This window comes from Mesoplodon mirus, assembly GCF_964341445.2.
Source record: "Mesoplodon mirus genome assembly, chromosome: 7".
NCBI classification, from domain to species: domain Eukaryota; kingdom Metazoa; phylum Chordata; class Mammalia; order Artiodactyla; family Ziphiidae; genus Mesoplodon; species Mesoplodon mirus.
In genome coordinates, this window is record NC_138983.1 from 102,459,587 (window position 1) to 102,483,333 (window position 23,747).

At 39.7% G+C, this 23,747-nt stretch overlaps 1 protein-coding gene across 1 annotated transcript in view; it reads left to right on the forward strand.

Annotated features, from left to right (window-relative positions):
- Window positions 1-2,957: 2,957 nt before the first annotated feature.
- The window catches only part of LOC309808915 (uncharacterized protein), a gene marked incomplete at its 5' end in the record, with an annotated part of 125,417 nt that continues 104,627 nt past the window's right edge, over window positions 2,958-23,747 (forward strand). Inside the window, 2 exons of the mRNA XM_082629483.1 lie at window positions 2,958-2,962; window positions 7,865-8,107. Coding sequence (XP_082485609.1) covers window positions 2,958-2,962; window positions 7,865-8,107 — 248 coding nt within the window. The remainder of the gene's footprint in view (window positions 2,963-7,864; window positions 8,108-23,747) is intronic.

The following is a 23,747-nucleotide window of genomic DNA, read 5'->3' on the forward strand; positions in this document are numbered from 1 at the left end:
GCAGTTAAAATCAAGTGTAGCGCTCAAGGCGTAATTCCTCAGTTCTCTGCTTACCCTGATTAGAGCCCATGGTCTGTCATTAGAAGCACTCTTTTGCAGAGACACTGTGAAGTCCCTTGGCCCTCACTCTTAGTCATATTGGCGGTGCAAAATGCCAGCCCTAGTGAAATAGAACTTATGCCAATTCAGCGTCTGGGCCAAACAACTAAACATGGCTGGAGAAAAAAATGAGCAGCCTTTCTAATTTGCCTCATTTAAATTCATAATCATTTTACCCCATGTGAACTCTTAGTACTTACTAGAAAACTGATTGCTGAATCAATTCTCTTCTGTCCTAGAGAACAATTTCATAACTCCTCTTTCTTTACGTCTATAACATGTCTTCCTCTAAATTCTCAGCTGCTTCCTAATTCACTGAGAATACAGGAGGGATCAAAATAGAATATCCGTGAACTCCAAACACCAAGTCTACCATCCTACCTGGATCTATCTGAAACCACGTGTGCTGCCTTCCTTCTTCCTTTGGCAGAAGAAATGTTTGTCCTCTGTTCTAAGGCCGAACCCTCTACTCTGCACTGGATCCCTCCCTTCTGGCCGAATCAGGGATTTCTCTTCTACTGTGTCTCCTCTTCCCTGTATCTTCCATTATTTGCTCTCTACCAGATGCTTTCATTAGCATGCAAAGGTCTAATACCTCTCCTCTTAAAGGGAAAAAGTCTTTCTCTCTTCCCATGTCCAATTCTAACCATTGCCCCATTGCTCTGCTCCTCTTTAGAGCAAAACGACTCAAACAACACAGCTCTACTTAACGTTTCATTTCCTTATCTCCCACTTACCTATTTTTGTCCTCTCCACTACACAGAAACTACTCTTCTTAAGGTTATTAGTGATATCTATTATATGTTGCCAAGTCCTAGATTAAATGATCAGTTCTCATCTTAATCTACCAGTAGGATTAATAATAACTCCCTCTTCCTTCTAACACCTACCACTTGGCTCATGAGACAGTTCGTCTTATCTCCCTGCTCACTTCTTATATCCTTTGCCGAATCCTCTAGAGGATGGAGTGTCTCCTGGCTCAGTCCTTCAACATCATGTATTCTCTGCCTATGCCTACTTATAAAGTGATTTCATCTTTAAATCTAGAGACTTTAAATACCATGATGATTTACCAATTTTCATCTACAGCCATGATAATCTCTTGCTGCTGAAATTCAGACTAGTATATCCAGTTGTCTACTTCACATGTCCACACATGCCATCACAAATTTAGTATGTCCAAAAACAAATTCTTAATCCTCTAAAGTTCTCTCTTGACCATCGCCTAAAAGACCCTAAGTGATTTTTCGCTAACCTAGCTTTCTAACCTTATCTTCTAACAATTTCCCCTTTGATCATTTCACTACAAACCAACTAACCTCCTAGTCTTTGGAACACATAAAGTATAAGCCCACCCACCTGCATACACCAAGCCTCTCTTTCAGTGTATTCATACGGTTTGCTCCCATACTTTTTTCAAATCTCTGCTCAAATGTTCCCTGACCACCCTATATACTTGCCCTAAACCTTGCATCATTACGCTGCTCCTTCATGGTCCTTCCACTAACATGCTATATTTATGTATTTATGGTGGTCTCCTTCCACTGGAACATAAGATCCATAAAGACGAGATTTATTTGTTCACTCCTAGAGCCTACTGCTCTAGTGCCTAGAACAGCGGCACATATTAGACACTCCATCAATATCTGCTGAATGGATGAACATCCACTTGCCTGATGACCAAACACAGTTCATTGAAACTTACTTTTTAATCAAATTTCAATTTCCTCTTCTTATAAGCTTAAATTTGATTTGAAAAGTTGAATATTCATTTTTATTAAAAAATGAATAATTATAGAGACATAATTCTTTATAAATACTATTTAATAATCTATTCATTACAATGCAAAAGTTTTATTCAAAGTATACCTTTCTCCAGAAAGGATTTTTTGGTTTTCTTAGATTCTTTAAAAACTTAAGGTTAAAAAATTTAAAGAGCAATGCCTAAGTACATTGTTTTATTTCATGACTTCTACATGATGATTTATTTATTTATTTATTTATTTTTTTTTTTTTTTTTTTTTGCGGTACGCGGGCCTCTCACTGTTGTGGCCTCTCCCGTTGCGGAGCACAGGCTCCGGACGCACAGGCCCAGCGGCCTTGCCGCTCTGCGGCATGTGGGATCCTCCCAGACTGGGGCACGAACCCGTGTCCCCTGCATTGGCAGGCGGACTCCCAACCACTGCGCCACCAGGGAAGCCCGATGATTTATTTTTAAAAGGGTTTATTTGAGAATTACTTACACCACACTATTGAATGTATCATATGCCATTTACCAAGCATCTCACTTAAGTACACATACATTTCTCAATTAAATCTAGGCTTCCAATTATAGAATACTACCTGTATTATATAGGTCTGGTATTATATGTGAACTCCTTGCCAGTAAAAACAAGGTGAATTCTTAGCGATGTCTAAAGAAACCGTTACTGTTCTGTTTGTAGTCATTTCCCTTCTTCCATTTTCCTATTTCTGTTACAGATATTCAATATGAAATATCAATCTTCATATGAATGATCATTTTCTTGTACTCTTGTATCCGTGCTTTCATATTAATGCAGGAAATTTTTAGTCCAGCTATAATTACTTGAACGCAATTCTATTTCTATTACTATAGCTTTGCCATCCCTAGACTACATTTGTGCATATTTTACATGATATAATTTCTGGCCTCATTGAAAGGGTAGATGATTATCATAAAATTTTAAGATTTCTGTAGAGTATGATTAATCAACCTAAGCTGAGCAGCTACCACACACACACACACACACACACACACACAAAGGTACTATTATTATAGAAATTCTCCTCCTACCCTTTCTCATAAGTCAAAATTATGTAAAACAATATTGATTGTCATGCGGTGAGTGCCCAATTCTTTCCTAGTAAACTAAATTCCCAGCTTTAGGCAGATCCCTATGTAGTGAAGAGGGCAGGAGACCTGGCAGTCAGTGGATGACAGATGCCTGGGCCAAATCACCCTGACAACTCCTCTCCATAATAAATCTGAGAAGCTAATCTCTGCTAAATTGTTAATGGCTGCTAATCAGATACTGGATACATGGTTACCCCTCTTGATAGTATATTTGCATTTAAATGAGTCCTTTCTGGAAGGACTCCTTAAACCAAAGGAGTGGTCCTAATGCTGACAGCTTCAGGCACCCAGGGCCTCTGGCTCAGGTTTTCATATTGTCCTTTGCGGAGACGCATGATATCATGAGGCCATTTGATCTGTAATTCCAGAATATCAGAAAGGAATTACTGCAGACCTCAAAGTCATGATCCGAAGATTGTTTTTTAAAAAAGGGTTCTTCAATGAAAAGTCATAGATTAAAAAACTGATCTATTTCACCTCACCCTAGCCACTATTCATTAAATTAAATTATCTGGCATACTGGTGTATGTCAAGTTCCAAGCAGATAGATTCAAACCATACATGTTGACGTAAGACATTTCTCATTTCATTTCTTTTCTTTCTCTTTCCCCTATGTCTCTCGCCATGGTATAGCATCTGAAGCAGTTAATTCCTGCCATTTAATATCTTTAATTTTTGTTTTATCCCAAGCACCATCAACATTGATTGTCTTCTATGAGTAAAAAGCACCTGGCAAGAGTACTTTCATGGATGAAGGAGCCTGAATTATCATGAGAAACTATCTATACCTCCAGTGAGTCTGGCTTCACAGAGTGAAAACTATACAAGGAAGGACAATCCAATATGTTATGTAACTGTCCCAAATCGCCACACTTAATCCCCACTGTCTCAAACAAATTGAAAGAAAAGATTAAACATCTACTTTCACTCTTAAGGACAAGCCTATGTAATAGCCATTGTTCTCCTTATTTCAAAAATGAGACAAAGTCAGGCTGTGAATGGAAGGATCCAATCCCCAGTCTGTTCAACTACAAAACCCCTGACCTTCAGGGTCATCCTTGTCTTCTTCTCATCCTCTGTCAACCTTATATGGACCTTTACCTCCAACACTGATACCTAGCAAATCCTTCCACTACATTATAAATTATTAACCATAAGGTTTAGCATGTTCTCTCTTCCAAGGTATTTAGAACTTTAAAGGAGAAAGAAGCCTGCCCAAGTGGACAAAGCTAACACCTATCAAGCATGAGCTCCCAACATTTGCACCAGACAATTTCATATCATCTCCTTATAAACTGACAATAATCTTTGTGAGGTTGAGATCCTAACCTTCTTTTTACTGTGGATCCCTTTGACAATATGGAGTAGCCCATTTAAATAGTCTTAAAATAACACTTTTAAATTCATAAAATATAATACATAGAATCTCAAAAGAAACTAGTTACTATGTTTTAAATGCAGTCATTAGAATATTTTAAAAAGCAAATTTGTGATATAGAAACGAATGGGTATTTAAACTCATTAAATAGCAAGCTATAACAGAGACTCTACTAACTACTATACTTAAAAATAGTGATGTTGGGGTGATGGGTTAACAATTCTGATACATGTGTACTGAAATTGAACAATTAAATAAATAGATGGTGGATGGTGGTAGCCACATTTCTCAATATTGAAGTATGAATTTACAGATAAACGAGGAGAAAGCTAAACTAATCTCAGCATTAATGGATTATAGTTGCAGACATCAGTATACACTCAGCTCAATATAGATATAGATAGTTATATATAGAAATGTTTACTGATATGTGTATATACATGGGTTACTATACATATCTATTTCTTTGTTCTCTCAGTTAAGAGAGCCTAATCAAATAATACCCCATTAGCAACAGCACATCTAGAGCCCAGCTCTTGGTTTCTATTACTACTCTCCAATAGAAGGAATCAGGGCTCCTCAGAGAAATGACTGGTTCTAGGACTGGGGCAGGAAATACACAAAATGAGCCTGGAGCACCTTGTGGTACCAGAAAGTCAGGAAGTGTTAAACACACACACACACATGCATGCTAAACACATATACACACAGATACACAGACACACACAAACTCACACACCCCAAGGGGAGTATGTCAAAGGAGCACAGGCGCCAAAAGCAAAAGCCCCCAATGGCCAAAGCTGGAACAATTCAAACAACAAAATAAAGTAGTATTGGATTATAACCCAAAGGATAAAATAGATATCCACGAGTCTATACTGATATAAATAAATATCAATAATTGAATAAATTAATATTTGGGGGGAAATAGACAACTCTGTGTGGAAGAATTCCAAATATTTTATGTACATACTCTGTCCTCAAGGAGGTGGATCATAACTCTCCACTCTTTGGGTTTGTGCTTCACATAGTGACTTCCTTCCAACAAGTGTAGTGTGGAAGGGGTGGAGGAGTGACTTTCCAGTGGAGAAATCTGAGACACGACCTCAGCCAGGTTATCAAGGTCAACATCAACAGTCAAATCACGTGGATAGCATGTACCCTTGATAAGATGTTATAAAAAAGGCACTTTATCTGGTTGTCCTCCCAATAAACCATAATCCCAGCCTTACCATGAGAAAAGCATTGGACAGTTTACATTAGTGAGGTATGCTACAAAACACTTGATCACTGCTCCTCAAAACCGTCAAGGTTGGGGCTTCCCTGGTGGCGCAGTGGTTGAGAGTCCACCTGCCAATGCAGGGGACACGGGTTCGAGCACTGGCCTGGGAAGATCCCACATGCCAGGGAGCAACTAAACCCGTGAGCCACAACTACTGAGCCCATGTGCTGCAACTACGGAGGCCCAGGCGCCTACAGCCCGTGCTCCACAACGAGAGAGGCCACTTCAATGAGAGGCCGGCGCACTGCAACGAAGAGTAACCCCCGCTCTCCGCAACTAGAGAAAGCCCGCGCGCAGCAACGAACACCCAACACAGCCAAAAATAAATAAATAAATAAATAAATAAAAACTGTCAAGGTTATCAAAAACAAGAAAAGCCTGAGAAACTACCACAGCCCAGAGGAGCCTAAGGGGGCTTGATAACTAAATGTAATGTGGTGTCCTGGATGGAAGCCTGAAATGGAATTAAGGACACTAGGCAAAAGCCAAGGGAATCTGAATAAAGTACAGACTCTGGTTAATATTATTGTATTAATATTGGCTCATTAATTGTAAAAAAGGTACCACACTACTGTACAGTGTCAATAATAGAGGAAATTGGGAATGAGATATATAAGAACTCTGTATTATCCCCTTAATTTTTCTGTATATCTAAAACCATTCTAAAATAGATATAGTCTATTAAATAAAACAAAAAAGGTAATGATGATTTGATTGTGACATCAGAGTAGTGATACTTTGAGATATCTATAAAACTGCCTTAGGAAATTGTCTGTGATATCTGCTGGGGATATAGGCACAGGTACTCCTAATATTATTGTGGTTTGTTGTCTGCATTTAGATTTAAAGGACATGCTAAATACTAAATTGCAGTTAGAGGTTAGTGAAATTAAAGATGTAATATTCCCATCCAGATTCCACATACACTTTGATACATATTAAGAATCCCCTGCTCTTTGGTGAGGTCTAATTTTATGAAAGTGAAACACAGAGAGATGAATTAGGTTGTTCCAGCTTTTAAAAAGCCCGCATTCTAGGGTCAAGAATTCTTACTGAGCCTTGTTGAAACTGTTTGCTACACTACCTCCTAATTTTGGAACTGCTAAACAGAGAGTTGGGAAGGCTTCCTAGAGTAAAAGTACTGCTTTGGCCTTGTGCAATTATACTGTTTAGGTTGCTGGACAAATCCAAGGATAAAACTGGCCTGGACCTAGTGATGGGCAATTCCAAAAGCAAGCTGAATGTGAGAAGTTCACTCACAGAGAACCCTAGTGTCAAAGAGCCTCTCTACTTGGGAATGGCTCAACACTGGGAAAATAAACCCTGGTTCAGCTGTAAAGAGAGCACATCCTTGGCCTTTTTTCCCCCTTAAATCCGGAAACTGATGATCTGGTCAGCTTAGGAGAGGGAGGGAGGGAAGGAGGGAGGGAGGAAGATGAGAGAGAGAGAGAAACCTGTTAATAGCTGGTGCCAATTTAAAGAGAGAAGGAAAGGGCTTATTATATACGTATATGCTAATATGATTCTTAAAGCCAATTCTGATCAATCCTTCGGGAAAGAAAGAGATGCAGCCCTCTGTTAATGTGGCTTCAGATTCTTTGTTTTCAAATGTTACAGCTGTCACCAGACCAGCCATTCCACTTGGGGCGAGGCCAGGGGGTTAGAGGGGGAACATCTGTCCACTAAGGACACCACTAAACAGCAACAAAATCTTGGGGCGACCCCTCTCTCTTTCCTCGAGTGCTTTCGCTAGCCGGTCCTACTTCCCCACTCCTTTGGGAGTTTCCTGTTCCATTACGTAGGCAAGAGGGCGAGAGGTCCCAGCTTTCCTAATTGTGAGTGGTTTGGCTGGGCGTGTACGTGCGAGTAACTGTGTGTGTGTGTGGGGAAGTGGAGCTCGCTACAAGGGGCTTAGAAAAACTAGTCGCCAATTTAAAATATTTTCGGAGGGTTTGAATGATATCTTAAGAGCTAATCCCACTCTCAAATTCAGCGAAATGAACAATACAGATAAGGAAGATGAAGAGGGTGGAAAACCCACACAGCGGAATGGAGCCGTCCATGCCGCGGGAGTGACAGGGGAGCGCTCAGAGGAAAGGCGCTCTGCAGGGAAAGTCACTCTGGCTCTTCTCTCTCGGTCCACCAGCCGGCGACGCTTCTTCTGTAAAAGCATTCCTAGAAAATAACCCTACAACCGGGAAGGGTAGCGATCGTTGAGCGCAGTTTCCAGGAGCCGGTGCCCGCAGCCGGGAGAGGCCCCTCTCCCCCCGCGGCTGGCGCGGAATGTGGCGATCCGGCCAGGGGCGGGGGATGACTTCCGGCGGCCGGAGCTCAGCGCCGGGAGCAGCTGCTGCAGGTGGCAGGTGGGGTGGGGGCCGGCCGAGCTGACCACACACAGACCCGGCGCGGCGGCACTGCGGCCCCGGGGCAGCCGGCGCCGGGGACATGCGCTGATTCGATCCCTCCGGAGAAGGTAAGCAGCCCGGCTATTATTAGCCTCGGCCACACTGCGCGGTGCTTTCTGCTTGGTTAGTAATGAGGTTTGTAATACAGAGGGAAGAAGGGGAATATCCCTGCCGCCTTCTGCAATGGGAAAAGGAGCAACAACTGAAATTGAAATGTTAATCAGCCAAGTGCTTGAGATTATTGGAGGAGCGATGTTACTGGGCAAACAAAGAAGGCGGTCAGCCTCTGTAATCTTAAGATAATCAACCATTGCTGTGTTACACTCGCTTAGATATTGAAGAGGATTCCGAATGTAAAATAATTTGAGTTGCACTTTTACGTTGTTGCTACCTTCAACCTTCGCTTGGTTAATTTGTGGTTTGCGAGCAGCAGGTTCTTGTCAGCAGCCTGGAGAAGTAATCGGAAATCTTCCTTCTCCTTTTGCGTTCCTCGGTCTCCTCCCTTTCCAGTTATCAGAATGGGTCTGCACATTTCAACGTCAAACATCCACTTCAATACTGAACCTTTAGAAAGAATCTCAAATTAGAGGAGAAATTTACCTCCTGGAGTTCAGCTTGGGTTGAGCAGCACTTGTCCCCACTTCTCCCTTCATTTACCATCTTCTCTTGTCAATCATTTCATTGATTCCCGCCCCCCCGCCGGGGATGCTGTGCTCATTAACAAGCCAGCTCTTGTCAGCTCCTGTCCACCACCTGTGTTCCGTGACTGATTTTTCAAGGACCCAGAAAGGGCATTGCCTTATACCACGTTTGGACTGTTATCTGTGTCCTTCCCCAAAATGCATGGCATGAAAAATCCTTTAAGCCCAGTACCAATATGGTTTCCGATAACTCCCTTCATTGTAGTCACTGCAGCTACAAGATGGGTTTCAAGGACAGCAGAATCTATTGGGGTGTGAGAAAGAGGGCTCTACCTACATATTTTGCTCCATGTGCATAAGAATAGGTGGAAGTAGAAATGCAAATGTCAGTCTATCCCGTTTTTCTTGAAGGTTTTTTAGTCCAGCTAGGTTGTGAGACAGCTAGCTGGGTAGGGTATGGGGCAAGTCCTCCTGCAAAAGCAAGCAGTGTGTTTGTCCTAGGATTCCCCCAATAACCTCAAAAGAGTTTCCAGAGAGACTTTTCCCCCAGGCAGTCAGAAAGCCAGGGGAGGTGGCCAAGGTAAACCTCAGGTTATTTGGGCATCCTCAAGTTAGTCTCCCCTTTTAGGGGTTCTGACCTAGGATTTCCCCACAAACGCTTTGCTCCTGAGCTCAAGTGCCCATTCTTGTTGCTCACCTAGGGATGTACAATTGAATGATATTCTGTGAAATGGTGAAGATTGCTATGGTGGGGATTGCAAATGTGCCACTTCACCAACAGAGAACAGTTGTAATAAGCCAGACTGTGTGGTGTCTGTGTGCCAATATTCCATTTAAAAAGAGGCTTGTTATCTTTAAATCTGAAATTAAAGAGACAGTTTGACTCAAAAGGCCATGGATTTTATTTTAACAAATTAAAATAGGAGATCAATAAAAAAGAGGGCCAGGGTTTATACCTAACCTTCTTAGGTTTTTTGTTTTTGTTTTTTTGTTTTGTTTTGTTTTGTTTTGCGGTATGCGGGCCTCTCCCTGTTGTGGCCTCTCCCGTTGCGGAGCACAGGCTCCGGACGCGCAGGCTCAGCGGCCATGGCTCACGGGCCCAGTCGCTCCGCGGCATGTGGGATCTTCCCGGACCGGGGCACGAACCCGTGTCCCCTGCATCGGCAGACGGACTCTCAACCACTGCGCCACCAGGGAAGCCCCTTACCTTCTTTTTTAAATATTGCTTTAGAACAAGATACTGGTTCTGAAAAATCATGTTACTTCTATTATATATCGTTATTGTTTTTCTGATTACAAATTCTCTATATATAAATACACTTTGGAAAGATTTGAGTTGGTTTCTTTGTCTCTATCTTCAGTATATGAGGCAGAAGGAGTGGAGGCGGGTGGGCAAATCCCACTCCAAATGGCCCACTCAGAGAGAACTGTTCCCCGGACCATGCAAAGCTCTGGACCGAAATTGTTTTGGCTGGTTATTATTATCTTTAAATTTGGTTTGGGTTTGAAATATTAAATTTTCAATATCCTAAAATTTTGACTCAGGCACACCAAGTAGAAGAGAGAACAAAGAACAAGAATAGCAAAACTATTTTCCACCTTTCTTACCTAATTGTAAAATATTTAATTATATGAATAATTATTCTGAATAATAAGTGAAAAACATATTAAAATAATAATTCATTTTTAAGAAAGTAGCCCAAGGTTTATGAAATACAGGTTAGTGCAATTGATCTTAAGTACAGTAAAAATTTCTGTAATTTTAAAAGGTGTTTTTATGTTGAGTATTAGTACATGAAAATATGCTAATGATGGTTAGAAATTGAAATGTCTGTTACTTGGTTTCTGAAGAAACTGAATTCTTTGGCAAGAAATGGGTCAGGATTAGGGGACTGGAGCCGCCAAAGCCGGCATCATACCTGCCAGTGATTTTATAGGTGAGATGAATGCATTAAGTTATGGATTAGGGTTGGAGAAGCCTTCTGGGGAAGAAAGAAAACAAGATAGAAAATAGAATTTGTTATTTTAGTGCAACTAAGATAATTAAATTTAAGTTATTTCTGAGTTTGGACTTCGTTATATTTCAACAATTTCTGAGGAAAGTTTCTAAATTCAAAGCCCTAGGTAGAAATAGTTGTATGATTTCCTATCCGAAACTGATTTATGACTCTATTTCCTTTGTTAAAAACGTTTCCCAGAGAAAGGCAAAATTAATTGCCCGGTGTTAAGGAGGAGGAGTAATACCAAATAGAAGGATGTACGCTATTAGTTGCTAAATGAACTGTGGGAACTTTTTTGTAGATTTGACAAGATAGAATTGAAATCAATCTGTTGCTTTCCAATCATGTAAAAAAAAACATTTAGTCTGGTGGGTGGTCAGTGTTATCAGTAATTTAAGACTTGAGTACCGATTTAGGATTCAAAGTTGCCTCTCCTTACAAAAGGCATTTTCTGGTGCTGCATTACTGCCATTAGCTACAATTGAAAGAGACTTATCCTGAGATTTTGAAAAACAGAAAAAGAAATAGTAGGATTAATAAGGCTTTGCCTCCACTGAGAATGGGTAGAAAAAGTGCTATTTTGAAAGTTATCAATGGCCTCTTAATTGCCAGATTTCTGCGCTGTTTCAACCTGCTCTTTATGTCTTTATTTTTAAGTTCTCTTCTAAGTTCTTTTTTAAAAATTTTACTGCTTAGTGTTTTATTCACTAAAATAGCATTTTTTTTTATAAAGACTTTTTTTTTTTTTTTGACAGTTTTGCTTTATTTATTTATTTATTTATGGCTGTGTTGGGTCTTCGTTTCTGTGCGAGGGCTTTCTCTAGTTGTGGCAAGCGGGGGCCACTCTTCATCGCGGTGCGCGGGCCTCTCACTGTCGCGGCCTGTCTTGTTGCGGAGCACAGGCTCCAGACGCGCAGGCTCAGTAGCCGTGGCTCACGGGCCCAGCCGCTCTGCGGCATGTGGGATCTTCCCGGACCAGGGCTCAAACCCGTGTCCCCTGCATCGGCAGGCAGACTCTCAACCACTGCGCCATCAGGGAAGCCCCACTAAAATAGCATTTTTAATGGAAGTAGAGTTGATGTGTAATATTATATAAGTTACAGGTGTAAAATATAGTGACTCACAATGTTTAAAGGTTATACTCCATTTATAGTTATTCTAAAATATTGGCTATATTTTCTGTGCTATGCAATATATTCTTATAGCTCATTTTATAATAATAGTTTGTACCTCCTAATCTCCTATCCCTATATTGTTCTTTTTTTTAAATTAAATACTTGTGTTCAAAAGTATTGTTAATAAGTAATATATAAAGAGATATCTCTTTATCTAGTTTCTCACTAATCCCCTTAAATTACCTCATGACCAGCCTAAAACAAGTGCTGTTTATTTCTAGTTTGTGCCTCATGATATCACGACTATATGTCTTCATTTGTTCCTTTCACTCACCCTGCTACACGTTGAAACCTTGCTCACAGCATACACTGCCTCTTCCATGAACCCTTCCCCATACCCACCTTCCTTCTCATTTCAGATGTGTTTCTCCCTTGTCTAAATTCCTATGGCACTTTCTATTTTGGTCTATCCTTTAGTTTGAACATGATTTGCTGTTGTAAAATAACCCTAGAGAGCAGAGTCTTTGACTAACGACTTTTTATTACCTGCAACTCATAATACAGTGCCTAGCTATGTATATGCAAAGTAGATGTTCAGCAGTTTGATGTTAGTGAAGAAATTAGCTATTATTTTCCAGGGGTGTATATCCACCTACTCTGATATCCAAGTTAGGCTCTAAATAATGTGTGCAAGTACGTTTTAGTTTAAAATCCCTATATAATAATATAGTGAAAGTACATTCAAACAGTTATATTCAACAAAAGTTATTGTGAGCTTACATGCCCTTAAGTGGATATTGGCTCATCCGTATCAAAAAGCATAGTAAGCATTACAAAAGAAAACTTCAAAGAAGACATTGTACCAGCTTTCAGTATGCTTTCATTCTACTGAAAACAAGTAAGCAGGGGAAGATGTCTTGCATAAGTAAGTACTAGTCTTAAAGCGCTCTGCTAGGTGCTTTCATCTATGGTGTATAATTTCATCCTGCTACTATATGCTAATTTTACGCTGAGACTCAGAGATCTTACCTAAATGGCAGAGATTCTTTCCACATTCACATGCTGTTCTTTGAAGTGTTAACGAGTGAAGGAAAACTATAAAACATAATCAGAGTAGTTTAAAATGGTTTTGTGATCAGGCTTTCCAGTGCTTTTTAAACTTTTGGGTCTTAACATCCCCTTTAATAATTCAATAAAGGCTATGCATCCACTCCCCAAGTACATACACAACACACACACACAGAATTTTGCCTGTAATTGCAGGTGTTTGCGGACCTAATAAAGCCCTCCTTTGCAAATGCTTTAAGGACATCTACGCTGGGCTCAGTTTTTCTTTTTGCTTGTTCTATGCTTAACATTTATTTTTGTACCTATTAAAATTAAACAAATTATTATCTGTTATAGTTGAGGTATAAACCTAAGCAGCTTCGTACTTTACAACTTTTCTTTTTGCATTTTTGTATTCTGTCCTCTCTCACACAAACACACACATTTATATAAATGAGATCAAATAATACTTTTCTGTGAAGAGAATGCTTAGAATTTATTCTTAACGATTTTTCTATATATCACACGTCAGTGTTAGCTATAGTCATCATGTTGTACATTATGTCCATAGTATGTATTTATCTTACAATTGGAAGCTTGTACCTTTGACCGTCTTCCTCCAACTTCCCCTCCCCTGACCCTCTGTCTCCTGTAACCACAGGTCTGATCTCTTTTTCTATGATTGTTTTCTTTTTTTTTAGGTTCCACACATAAGTGAGATCATATAGTGTTTGCCTTTCTTTCTCTGACTTATTTAACTTAGCATAAAGCCTTCAAGGTCCATTTCTGTTGTCTCAAATGGTAGCATTTCTTTGTTTTCTTACAGATGAATAATATTTCAGTGTGTGTGTGTGTGTGTGTGTATACCTATAATATGTATATACCTATAAATATATAAAACAACCTCTTTACCCATTTGTCCATCAGTGGGCACTTAGATTGTTTCCATGTCTTGGCTATTATAAATAATGCTGCTATGAACATGGGGGTGCAGATATCTTTTTGAGTTAGTGTTTTCATTTTCTTTGGATATATTCCTAGAAGTGGAGTTGCTAGATATATGTAGTTCTAGTGTTAATTTTTGAGGCTCCTCCATACTGTTTTCCATACTGGCTTTCCCAATCTACAATCCCACCAACAGCACAAGGGTTCCCTTTTCTCCACATCCTCACGAGCATTTGTTATCTCTTGACATTTTTGAGGATGACCGTTCTAACAGGTGTGAAGTAATATCTCAATGTGGTTTTAATGTGCATTTCCCTAATGACTAGTGGTATTGAGCATCTTTTCATGTACCTGTTGGCCTTTCGTGTGTCTTCTTTGGAGGAATGTCTATTCGGGTCCTTTGCTCATTTTTTTAATTGGGTAATTTTTTTTTTTTTTTGCTATTGATTTGTATGAATTTTTAATTTATTTTGGATATTAACCATTATCAGATATATGGTTTACAAATATGTTTTTCCCATTCTATAGGTTGTCTTTTCAATCAGTTTGTTGATTTGTTTTTGTTTTTGCTTGCTGTGCAGAAGCTTTTTAGTTTGATGTAGTTCCATTTGTTTATTTTTTATTTTGTCATTTGTGTTTTCAGTGTCATATCCAAAAAGTCATTACCAAACCCATGTAATGAGCTTTATTCCTATGTTTTCTTCTGGCAGTTGCATAGTTTCAGGTCTTACATTTGAGTCTTTAATCCAATTCAAGTTAGTTTTGTGAGTGGTATAAGATATTGGTCCAATTTCATTCTTTTACATGTGAATATCCAATTATCCCTGGGTTCCCTCGTATGTAACTTCTCTCTTTTCTCTTGCTGGTCTTAAAATTCTTTCTTTGTTTTTGACTTTTGGTGATTTAATTGCAATGTGTCTCAGAGTAGCCCTGTTTGAGTTCAACCTGTTTGGGCTTGTTTGGGCTTCATGGATATGGATGTCCATTTCTCATCCTAGGTTTGGGAAGGTTTCATCCATTATTGCTTTAAATATACTTTTTTTCCCTTTCTCTCTCTCTTTTCTTTTTCTGGAATTCCCATAACATGAACATTGTTTACTTTGTTGTGTCCCATAATTTCCATAGGCTTTCTTCACTCTTTTTATTCTTTTCCTTTTTGTTCCTTTCACTGGGTAATTTCTAAAGTTCTATCCTCCAGTTTGCTGATTCTTTCTTCTGCATGGTCGAATCTACCTTTGAAACTTTTTATTGAATTCTTCAGTTCAGTTATTGTATTTTTAAAATCTAGTGCTCCTGTTTTTTTGATGTTGCTATTTCCTTGTCAAACTTCTTGTCTTGTTCATGCATTGTTTTCCTAATTTCACTTAGCTGTCTGTGCTTTCTTGTAGTTCACTAAACTTCCTTAGGAGGATTATTCTGAATTCTTTGACAGTTCATAGATACTCTTTTTTTTTTTTTTTTTTGCGGTGTGTAGGCCTCTCACTGTTGTGGCCTCTCCCGTTGCGGAGCACAGGCTCCGGACGTGCAGGCTCAGCGGCCATGGCTCACGGGTCCAGCCCGCTCTGTGGCATGTGGGATCCTCCCGGACCAGGGCACGAACCCGCGTCCCCTGCATCGGCAAGCAGACTCTCAACCACTGCGCCACCAGGGAAGCCCAGATCTTTATTTTTTTAAGGTCAGTTATTGGAGTTTTATTAGTTTCCTTTGGTGGTGTCATATTTGCCTAATTTTTGTGATCCTTGATTCCTTACTTTGGTATCTGCATATCTGAGTAATTGGGCTCTTCCTCCAGACTTTACTGGGTATTATATTCAGTAGTAGTAGTAGATGGGGCTATGAAGTAGTTTCCTGGCAGAGAATCAGAGCTTGTATAGGACCTGGCTCTAGACAGGACCCAGAGCCTGTATAGTTCATTGTTTGGGAACCCAAATCAGGCCAGAGTGTGCACTTAATTCCCTGGTCAGGTGAGGGCACTGGTTTTGCCCTGCAGATGGGGGAGGCCACAGGCTGTGCTGTCTGTTCAAGTGCCACTGTATCTAGGGCTGTTTAATGGGCTGTACAGCTTCCCATGTTCTCTGGTTAGGTTCCCCAGCTGGACATGCTGAAGGCTGTATTCAGTGATGAGTAGGGCTATGAATTAGATTTCCTGCCTGGGTGCAGCAGGAGAAGCAGCTCTAAAGCCAGTAAAGCTCTTTGTTGTCTTAACTCAAGCTGATCCATACTCCACGTTCTGTGGCTGAACAAGGCCACTGGCTTTGCTTTGCAGACTATCAGCTCTGCCTACCCTTCTCTAGGCTTGAGCACTGCTGGGCCGCACAGTTTCTAGGAGTTGTCACCAATCCTTCTAGTCAGATGGGCCAGGAAGACACTCTCCACAGCAGATGGGATGGGGCTAGTCCCAGTTCCTTTGCCTGGGTGGGATGAGGAGGGGCCGCTCTAGGCTACTCTTAATTTCTCAAACAGGCTCCCCAGTTGGGTGGAGCTGGGAGCTCCTCTCAGCCTTGGATAAGAATTAATCTCCGTGCCTGTGCATGGTACCGGATCCCTCCACACCTGATACTGGCTCTGCTTTGTACCAGAGCCAGTGATGAGCTCTGGCTGCCTGCCTCTTGGCTGGAGCACGACTGGGCCAAATAGCTTCCAGGATTTATTGCCAGCCCTTTTGGTCAGATGGCCAGAAGACACTGTCCACAGTGGGTGGGCTGTGACTCTGCTCTTTCCCTGGCTATGGGCAAACCAGGTTCAAGGACCAGATGCGTATCAGGTGGATCTGTAGCCTGAGTTCCCTGGTTGTAGTGCCCCGCCAACCTGGCTCTGTAGATAAGCAAAGGTGCCCGTTGTGATCCCTACTTGGGCACTGCAGGTATGAATTCCATCGGTCACAATCCACGTGCTGGCTGCTGCATGCCCCTTCCCCCTTCATCACAGCCCGACTCTTAGTGGTCAAGCCCTGCAGACTCCCCTGCAGCCCCAGTGGAGCAGGTTAGAGCAGCGGCTCCCACAAAGCAGCCCCGATGCTAGTGGTGGAGCTTGCCGTCCCCCAGTTCTCTTCTCCTACTGGAGGAACCAGAGGTTCACGGGAGGCCTCACCCATGGTGCTCCACTGGCCTGGGGGAGGGGCAGCGTGGTCAACGCGTAGCTCCTTCTCTCACCCTTCGAATGCAGTCTGTCTTGGTCTCTGTGGTGCACGGGGGTGCTTCAGCCTCACCTCCATGTTCTAGGATTCTCTCAACTAGTGTCCTGTTTCCAAATAATTGTTAGTTGTTCCTCCTGGGGTGGGGGGACGCGGAGCCAGGAATGACCTTGGTGATGTCACCCCACTCTGGGCTTACCTTGACAATATGTGTGTTCTTTATAGCCCAGACATTTCTGGTACTTGAAATGAGGTTCTCCTTTTATTGTTCTCCCTGCTTTAGGACCTAAAATGGGAGCTCTTCCTTAGCACTGGCACAAAGGCTGCTGAGATGACTAGGAAGCAAGTGCCAAGGAGGATAGTGAATCAAAGAACCTTGATTCATGGAAAAGGGATCCCAGAAGGAGCTCTAAACGTTACACATTCCAAAGGATTTATTCAGGGTTTTCCAATCAAAATCATTTTTACAAAAAAGAAACAGTTCTCAGACTTAGAGTAGTATACTGCCAAGTACGTGGAAGAACATTGCCAGCAGTTGAGTGGTGTGGTCTGCTTTGAAATATATTCAGTTTTCTTAGGATGGACATATGTCTTCTTCAGAGTTACTATTTCTTTCTAGTAATGCTGTCTACAGTAATATATTTGCTTTTGCCAAGTTAAGAAAACAATGACATCCCTCCCAGGTTCTAAAACAATTACCAGCATAAAAATACATTAAAATTTTTCGCTGATACTTAAGGAAACCAGTACTAGCTAGCATTCCTACTGATGCTAGTATTCAAAGAGAGGCCTGACAAAACCATTAATCTGGAAGAAACCGGGTTGGAAAGATGGAGAGAAAGAACTCAAGAGGACTACTTAAGCTGTTGCTTTCTTTACATGTCCCCAGATATGATAATAACCGTATAAGCTCCTAAAATAAGTGCAATTTTATGCAAACTTCATAGTATGCCTAGTAGGAGGTAAATTTTTACTTTATTTTATAGTATATTTTTATTTTTTATTTTGGTAAAATGTCCCATAATGTAAAATTTACCATTTTAACCATTTTTAAGTGTATCATTTATTGGTATTAAGTACATTCACAATGTTGAGCAACCATTATCATTATCCATTTTAAGACCTTTCTTATTATCCCCAACAGAAACTGTACTCACTAAACAATAACCCCTTATTTCTCCCCTCCCCTTAGCCTCTGGTTAACTCTATTCTATTTTCTGGGTTTATAATTTGCCTATTCTAACTACCTCATATAAGTGGAATCATACAATAGTTGTCCTTTTGTGTCTGGCTTCTTTCACTTAACATAGTGTTTTCAAAGTGTATCCATGTTATAGCATGTAGCAGCATTTCATTCCTTTTTAAAGCCATACAATGTATAGTGATTTTTAGTTGCAAAACACTTTTAGTACATTGTGTTTCTATTATATTAATGATATCTAGCATATATCACTACCATATTACCTTTAGTAGATGCCCAGTAATGTGTACTATGAGTGAGCCATAATTTCATTCAGTCAAAGCCCATTGATAAACATTTATTAAGTTCCAAACAGTTTTATGATTTCAAGAAATGTGGTAATGGACATAGAGGTTCATGTCTTTATGTGCTGGAGCTTTTACTTTTGATGGAAGAATTCTTGGAGTGGCATGGAATGGTATTGTTAGGTCAGAGATTATGCAGAAACATTTATCATTTGAATACATACATTTACTATAAAAACCATCAACTTCTTCAACAGATAATATTCCTGTAATTTATGTAACCATTTATGACCATCTTAAAAATGAATGCAAGTAATATAAGGGAATCCACTTCATGTGATTTGAGCAAGGAAACATTCTCACTTTTTTCATTTCTAGTTCATGGAAGAAAATTCCTATACACAAGTATTGAAATATTTCAAGTCTCTGGATCACACATTTCATCATTTCAAAAATATTACGGAGTACATCACGGATGTCAGTCAAGTCTTGTAACAACAGTGTAGAAAACTAGTAACATTTATAGCTAATTTTTTTTTAAGCTTCAGCAATGGATCATTTCCATCCAGCCTAATCTGAAATTTTAATTAGATTAATTTTTAAAATAAAAAAGATTAATTTTTAATCTAAAACTATTTTTAGTTCATATTTATGTACCTGCATTATGGTAAATCTTTTATCTTGTTGTTTTTTTTTTTCTTAGTTTCTCTTTAGAGTATCTTTTAAAATTTATTTTTAAACAGAATAATTAAAGCCCAAAGATGAGAATGTCTCATTTAAGCTAAACTAAAGAATGTTGGAATAGCTGAAGTAGGAACACAATTGGCACAACCTTTCACTACCCTCCATAGAAGAAGACTGTTTTGATTTGCATGGTCCAAGAAAGGAGAAACAGATAACTTGCTGGGGATTGCATCCTGCTTTACTTAAATTAGACATTAACAGGCTAAAAGGGCAAGGATGAAGCAACATGTTTATAACATAGTTTTGAAAAGCTACTTAAAGGTGAAGGGTGGCAAGAACACAGACAGACACACCCTCGACATTTCACTACAATATTTTAAGGTAGGCCTTTTCTTTGGTTGATAGGGATGGAGGGACCTATTAATAAACATTTCTCCTATTTACTTTTGTCTTTATTGCTGTCTCATCAAACCCTCCTTAAAAAACAGACATAAAACAAATAAGCATTCTGACTTTTGCCGAATAAGCACCAACAAGCTCACATCTTAAACAATGGACTGCAATGGCGGTGAGACTGAGGATGCTTGGTCATTGCAACAGTGGCAGCAACACGACCTGCTTTGTTCCCTCTGTTGTGCACTGCGGAGTCTGAGCATAGAGAGAAGCCAGTGATACCGTTAGGCCATTCCTTACACTCCTCTCCATGCTCTTTCACACTCAGGTTCTCTGGTCATCTCAGGGTAGTGAAAGACCACCAGGATGCTAATACCCTCTATCCACTCACACAACTTAATGCTTCTGACACTTGCAGAAATAATGTCGAATCTGAATTGGTGGTACCCAATAGAGTCACTAAGAATAATCCGTCAGACTCACCAAATCCAAATTCAGATTTAAAGGCCATCAAATTTTAAAGATAACGAAGATTTTAAGATTTCAATATTTATTATATATGGTCATATGTAAAAATTTAGAAATGTAAAATTACATGTTTAGCTTTTTAATTATAAGCTATATTCACTGGAGAATTAATGCATTTTTAAAAGAATTCATTCTGAAAAGATTACATTAGCACTTTTTTAAACCACTACCCTCAAAAATAAATTGTGACAAATCATTGTTCACCCAAGTTTATCTATCTCTCATCTCAAGGAAGTGAGTTGTTCTTGGGGAAATTGCTTTCATCTAGTTTGTGCTTTTCTGCAGTGGATCAAGCTGAAATGAAATGGGGCTGACATTCTTAACTATTATTACGTGCCCACATTTACCAGAATTACCTAATGATCAGTACCGAAGAGTTTTATAATAAATAAATATGTATGTACTGAGAGTCTCCACTGATAAAAGTTAGTTGAGACATGGCTGGTGATCCCGTAGAAGAGATATCTAGCTTATATTTCTTACATCATCTCCCTAGGAGAAAGCACTCCAGGATTGCAAAGCAAGGCATGAGACAGTAGCATTTGGTGTATTCTATAAACGTTTAGATTTCTCGGGAGCTCATTGGTATTATATATTGTGGTGAGCACTCAAATGTAAACTGTTACTTGAAAATAGTAAACTATCAAGACCGTAAAAATTCCTGCAACTTAAATGGTCAGTTTGGTATTTGGCTTTATTATAGGCATTTGCAAGGTATTTATTAAACAACGAAATGAACCAATACCATTTAATTTTGAAAACTGCCTTCCTAATACAAAAGAATTGCTATTCTGCACAAGTTCCTTGTGACTATTTTTGTAGGTGTGGTGGGAATGAATTATGGATGGCACTACCCTTTCTCCTGTTTCTTGTCTGAGGTTTTGGTAAGGTGCAAATTAGAGGTAATGGACCTTAAAGTTTGAGCAGTTCAAGACACTCAACCAGTAAGTCAGAAAGAGAAAGACAAATACCGTATGCTAACACATATATATGGAATCTAAGAAAAAAAAATGTCATGAAGACCTTAGGGGTAAGACGGGAATAAAGACACAGACCTACTAGAGAATGGCCTTGAGGATATGGAGAGGGAGAAGGGTTAGCTGTGACAAAGTGAGAGAGTGGCATGGACATATATACCAAACGTAAAATAGAAGCTAGTGGGAAGCAGCCGCATAGCACAGGGAGATCAGCTCAGTGCTTTGTGACCACCTAGAGGCGTCGGAAAAGGAGGGTGGGACGGAGGGAGATGCAAGAGGGAAGAGATATGGGAACATATGTATAACTGATTCATTTTGTTATAAACCAGAAACTAACACACCATTGTAAAGCAATTGTATTCCAACAAAGATGAAAAAAAAAAAACAGTGAGTAGAATTCAAATAAGTACTAGTAGGGGCTTCCCTGGTGGCGCAGTGGTTGAGAGTCTGCCTGCCGATGCAGGGGACATGGGTTCGTGCCCCGGTCTGGGAAGATCCCACATGCCGCGGAGCAACTGGGCCCGTGAGCCAAAATTACTGAGCCTGTGCGTCTGGAGCCTGAGCTCCGCAACAAGAGAGGCCGCGATAGTGGGAGGCCCGCGCACCGCGATGAAGAGTGGCCCCCGCTCGCCACAACTAGAGAAAGCCCTCGCACAGAAACGAAGACCCAACACAGCCAAAAATAAATAAATAAATAAAGCAAAACTGTCAACAAGTAAAAATAAACACTAAAAAAAAAAAAAAAAAAATAAGTACTAGTAGATATAAAAATAATAAAAAATAAATTTTGTCAATAAAATAAATAAATAAATAAACACACTCAACGAAGCACAGTCCATTTTCCCAGGACAAGAAAACATATGACATTACTCTTCTTTTTTCAACCACAATGGATTTGAACTTTTAGAAAATTGAAAATGCAAGATACAGATTTTATTGTTTTTAAGTAATTTATTTATTTATTTATTTCTGGTGGTGTTGGTTCTTCGTTGCTGTGCATGGGCTTTGTCTAGTTGTGGGGAGCTGGGGCTACTCTTCATTGTGGCGCGGGCTTCACATTGCGGTGGCTTCTCTTGTTGCAGAGCACGGGCTCTAGGGCACACCGGCTGCAGTAGTTGCGACGCACGGTCTCAGTAGTTGTGGCTTGCGGGCTCTAGAGCACAGGGTCAGTAGTTGTGGCGCATGGGCTTAGTTGCTTTGCGGCATGTGGGATCTTCCCAGACCAGGGTTCGAACCCATGTCTCCTGCATTGGCAGGTAGATTCTTAACCACTGCACCACCAGGGAAGCCCAAGATACAGATTTTCATAAGAAAATATTAGTCAACAGTTTTCTTATCTCTATGTCTTTTTCTATCTCATTGATTGTGAAGAATACACTCAGAGAGAAAGCAAAATCTACATCAGTTGAAAATTTTTTCCACCTGCATGCATGTTATAGTGGATGTGTAACATCTTCACAGGGTTTGTGAAATCACTATTTCACCACAAAAATTAAATATGACCCTAAAATGATCTGACACTAATTAGTCCATTGAATAAGGGGAGGAGGATTGGCATCTTGGTCATTGTTTAGAAGAAAAAAAAATCATTAACCTGTTAGGCAAAATACTTGTCTTTAAAATATCCCTTAATAAATATAATAGAAAATGAAATAAAATGGCAGTACAGTGTTATGCAAGGAAAGCAATTGGGTTGATCTCAAAGTGAGTATAAAAATCAATGTTTTTTGTTTAGTTTGTTAATAATTTTATTCTTAGAGCTCTCAGGCAGCTAGCTTTTGGTCATTTTTAAGATCAATCGAAAAGTCTAAACATTATTTTTAAGGTATGCAGCTCACAAGGCCCTCCTCCCCTCCTTTCTCTCTTTCTTTTAATCTTTTAGTTTATTTTGGGGAGTTTTGGCTACCATTTATGTTCTAATCATGTTTTTCAGGAAGTGAATTTGAACTTTGAACCTCACCTAGTTTGAATCCTACCTCTATTGTTTTCTATCTCTATGACTTAGGGTAAGTTACTTAACCACTGTGAATTGTTTCTGGATATTTAAAACAGGAAAATCACAGGGTTGTTGCGAAGATTAAAGAAGATAACATAAAAGGGAACTTATTGCAGTGTTTGAGACATAGTAAGGGTTAGTAAACATTTCCAGTTTTTATCTTTCTAATTCTCGTGAGCAGTTTACAATAAGATCTCATTACCACAGATTTTCCCTAAAATTATGAACCTTTTCCCACCCCTCTCCATTTTAAAGCAAACCTTGAAATGACTGAACCTCATAGGAAGATGTCTCAATGCAGGTAATCCCAGTAGCAGGAGAGGTTGAAGCTACCACAATGCAAAGTTGTCAGGCTCTGATCTGGCAGTAGCTGTGGGAATTAGTCTTAGCTTCTATTTTTAACTCTGCCAGGAGTTGACTGGATGACCCGGGAGAACTCACGTGGCATCTTATTTTCTTTCTGAATTTCTTTCTGCATCTTATTTTCTTTCTGAATTGTACCATTTGTCTAATCACTCTTTTCACTGACTCTTTATCAGAAATGATATCAAGGTTGTTGAATAAGGGTGTTAATTTCAGAAGTAATGTTATAGAAAATGGGAATTGTTCCCTTTCTTAAAAGCAATAGTTGACAATTTTATTTTATTTTTTTCTGATACAGTATTGAAGTTCCTGGGAGAGGGCAACTTTAATTTATAAAGAGTTGTTAACATTCACTTCCTCTAACAAAAGCCTTTAAAGGTAATACTACTAATTATCTGCCT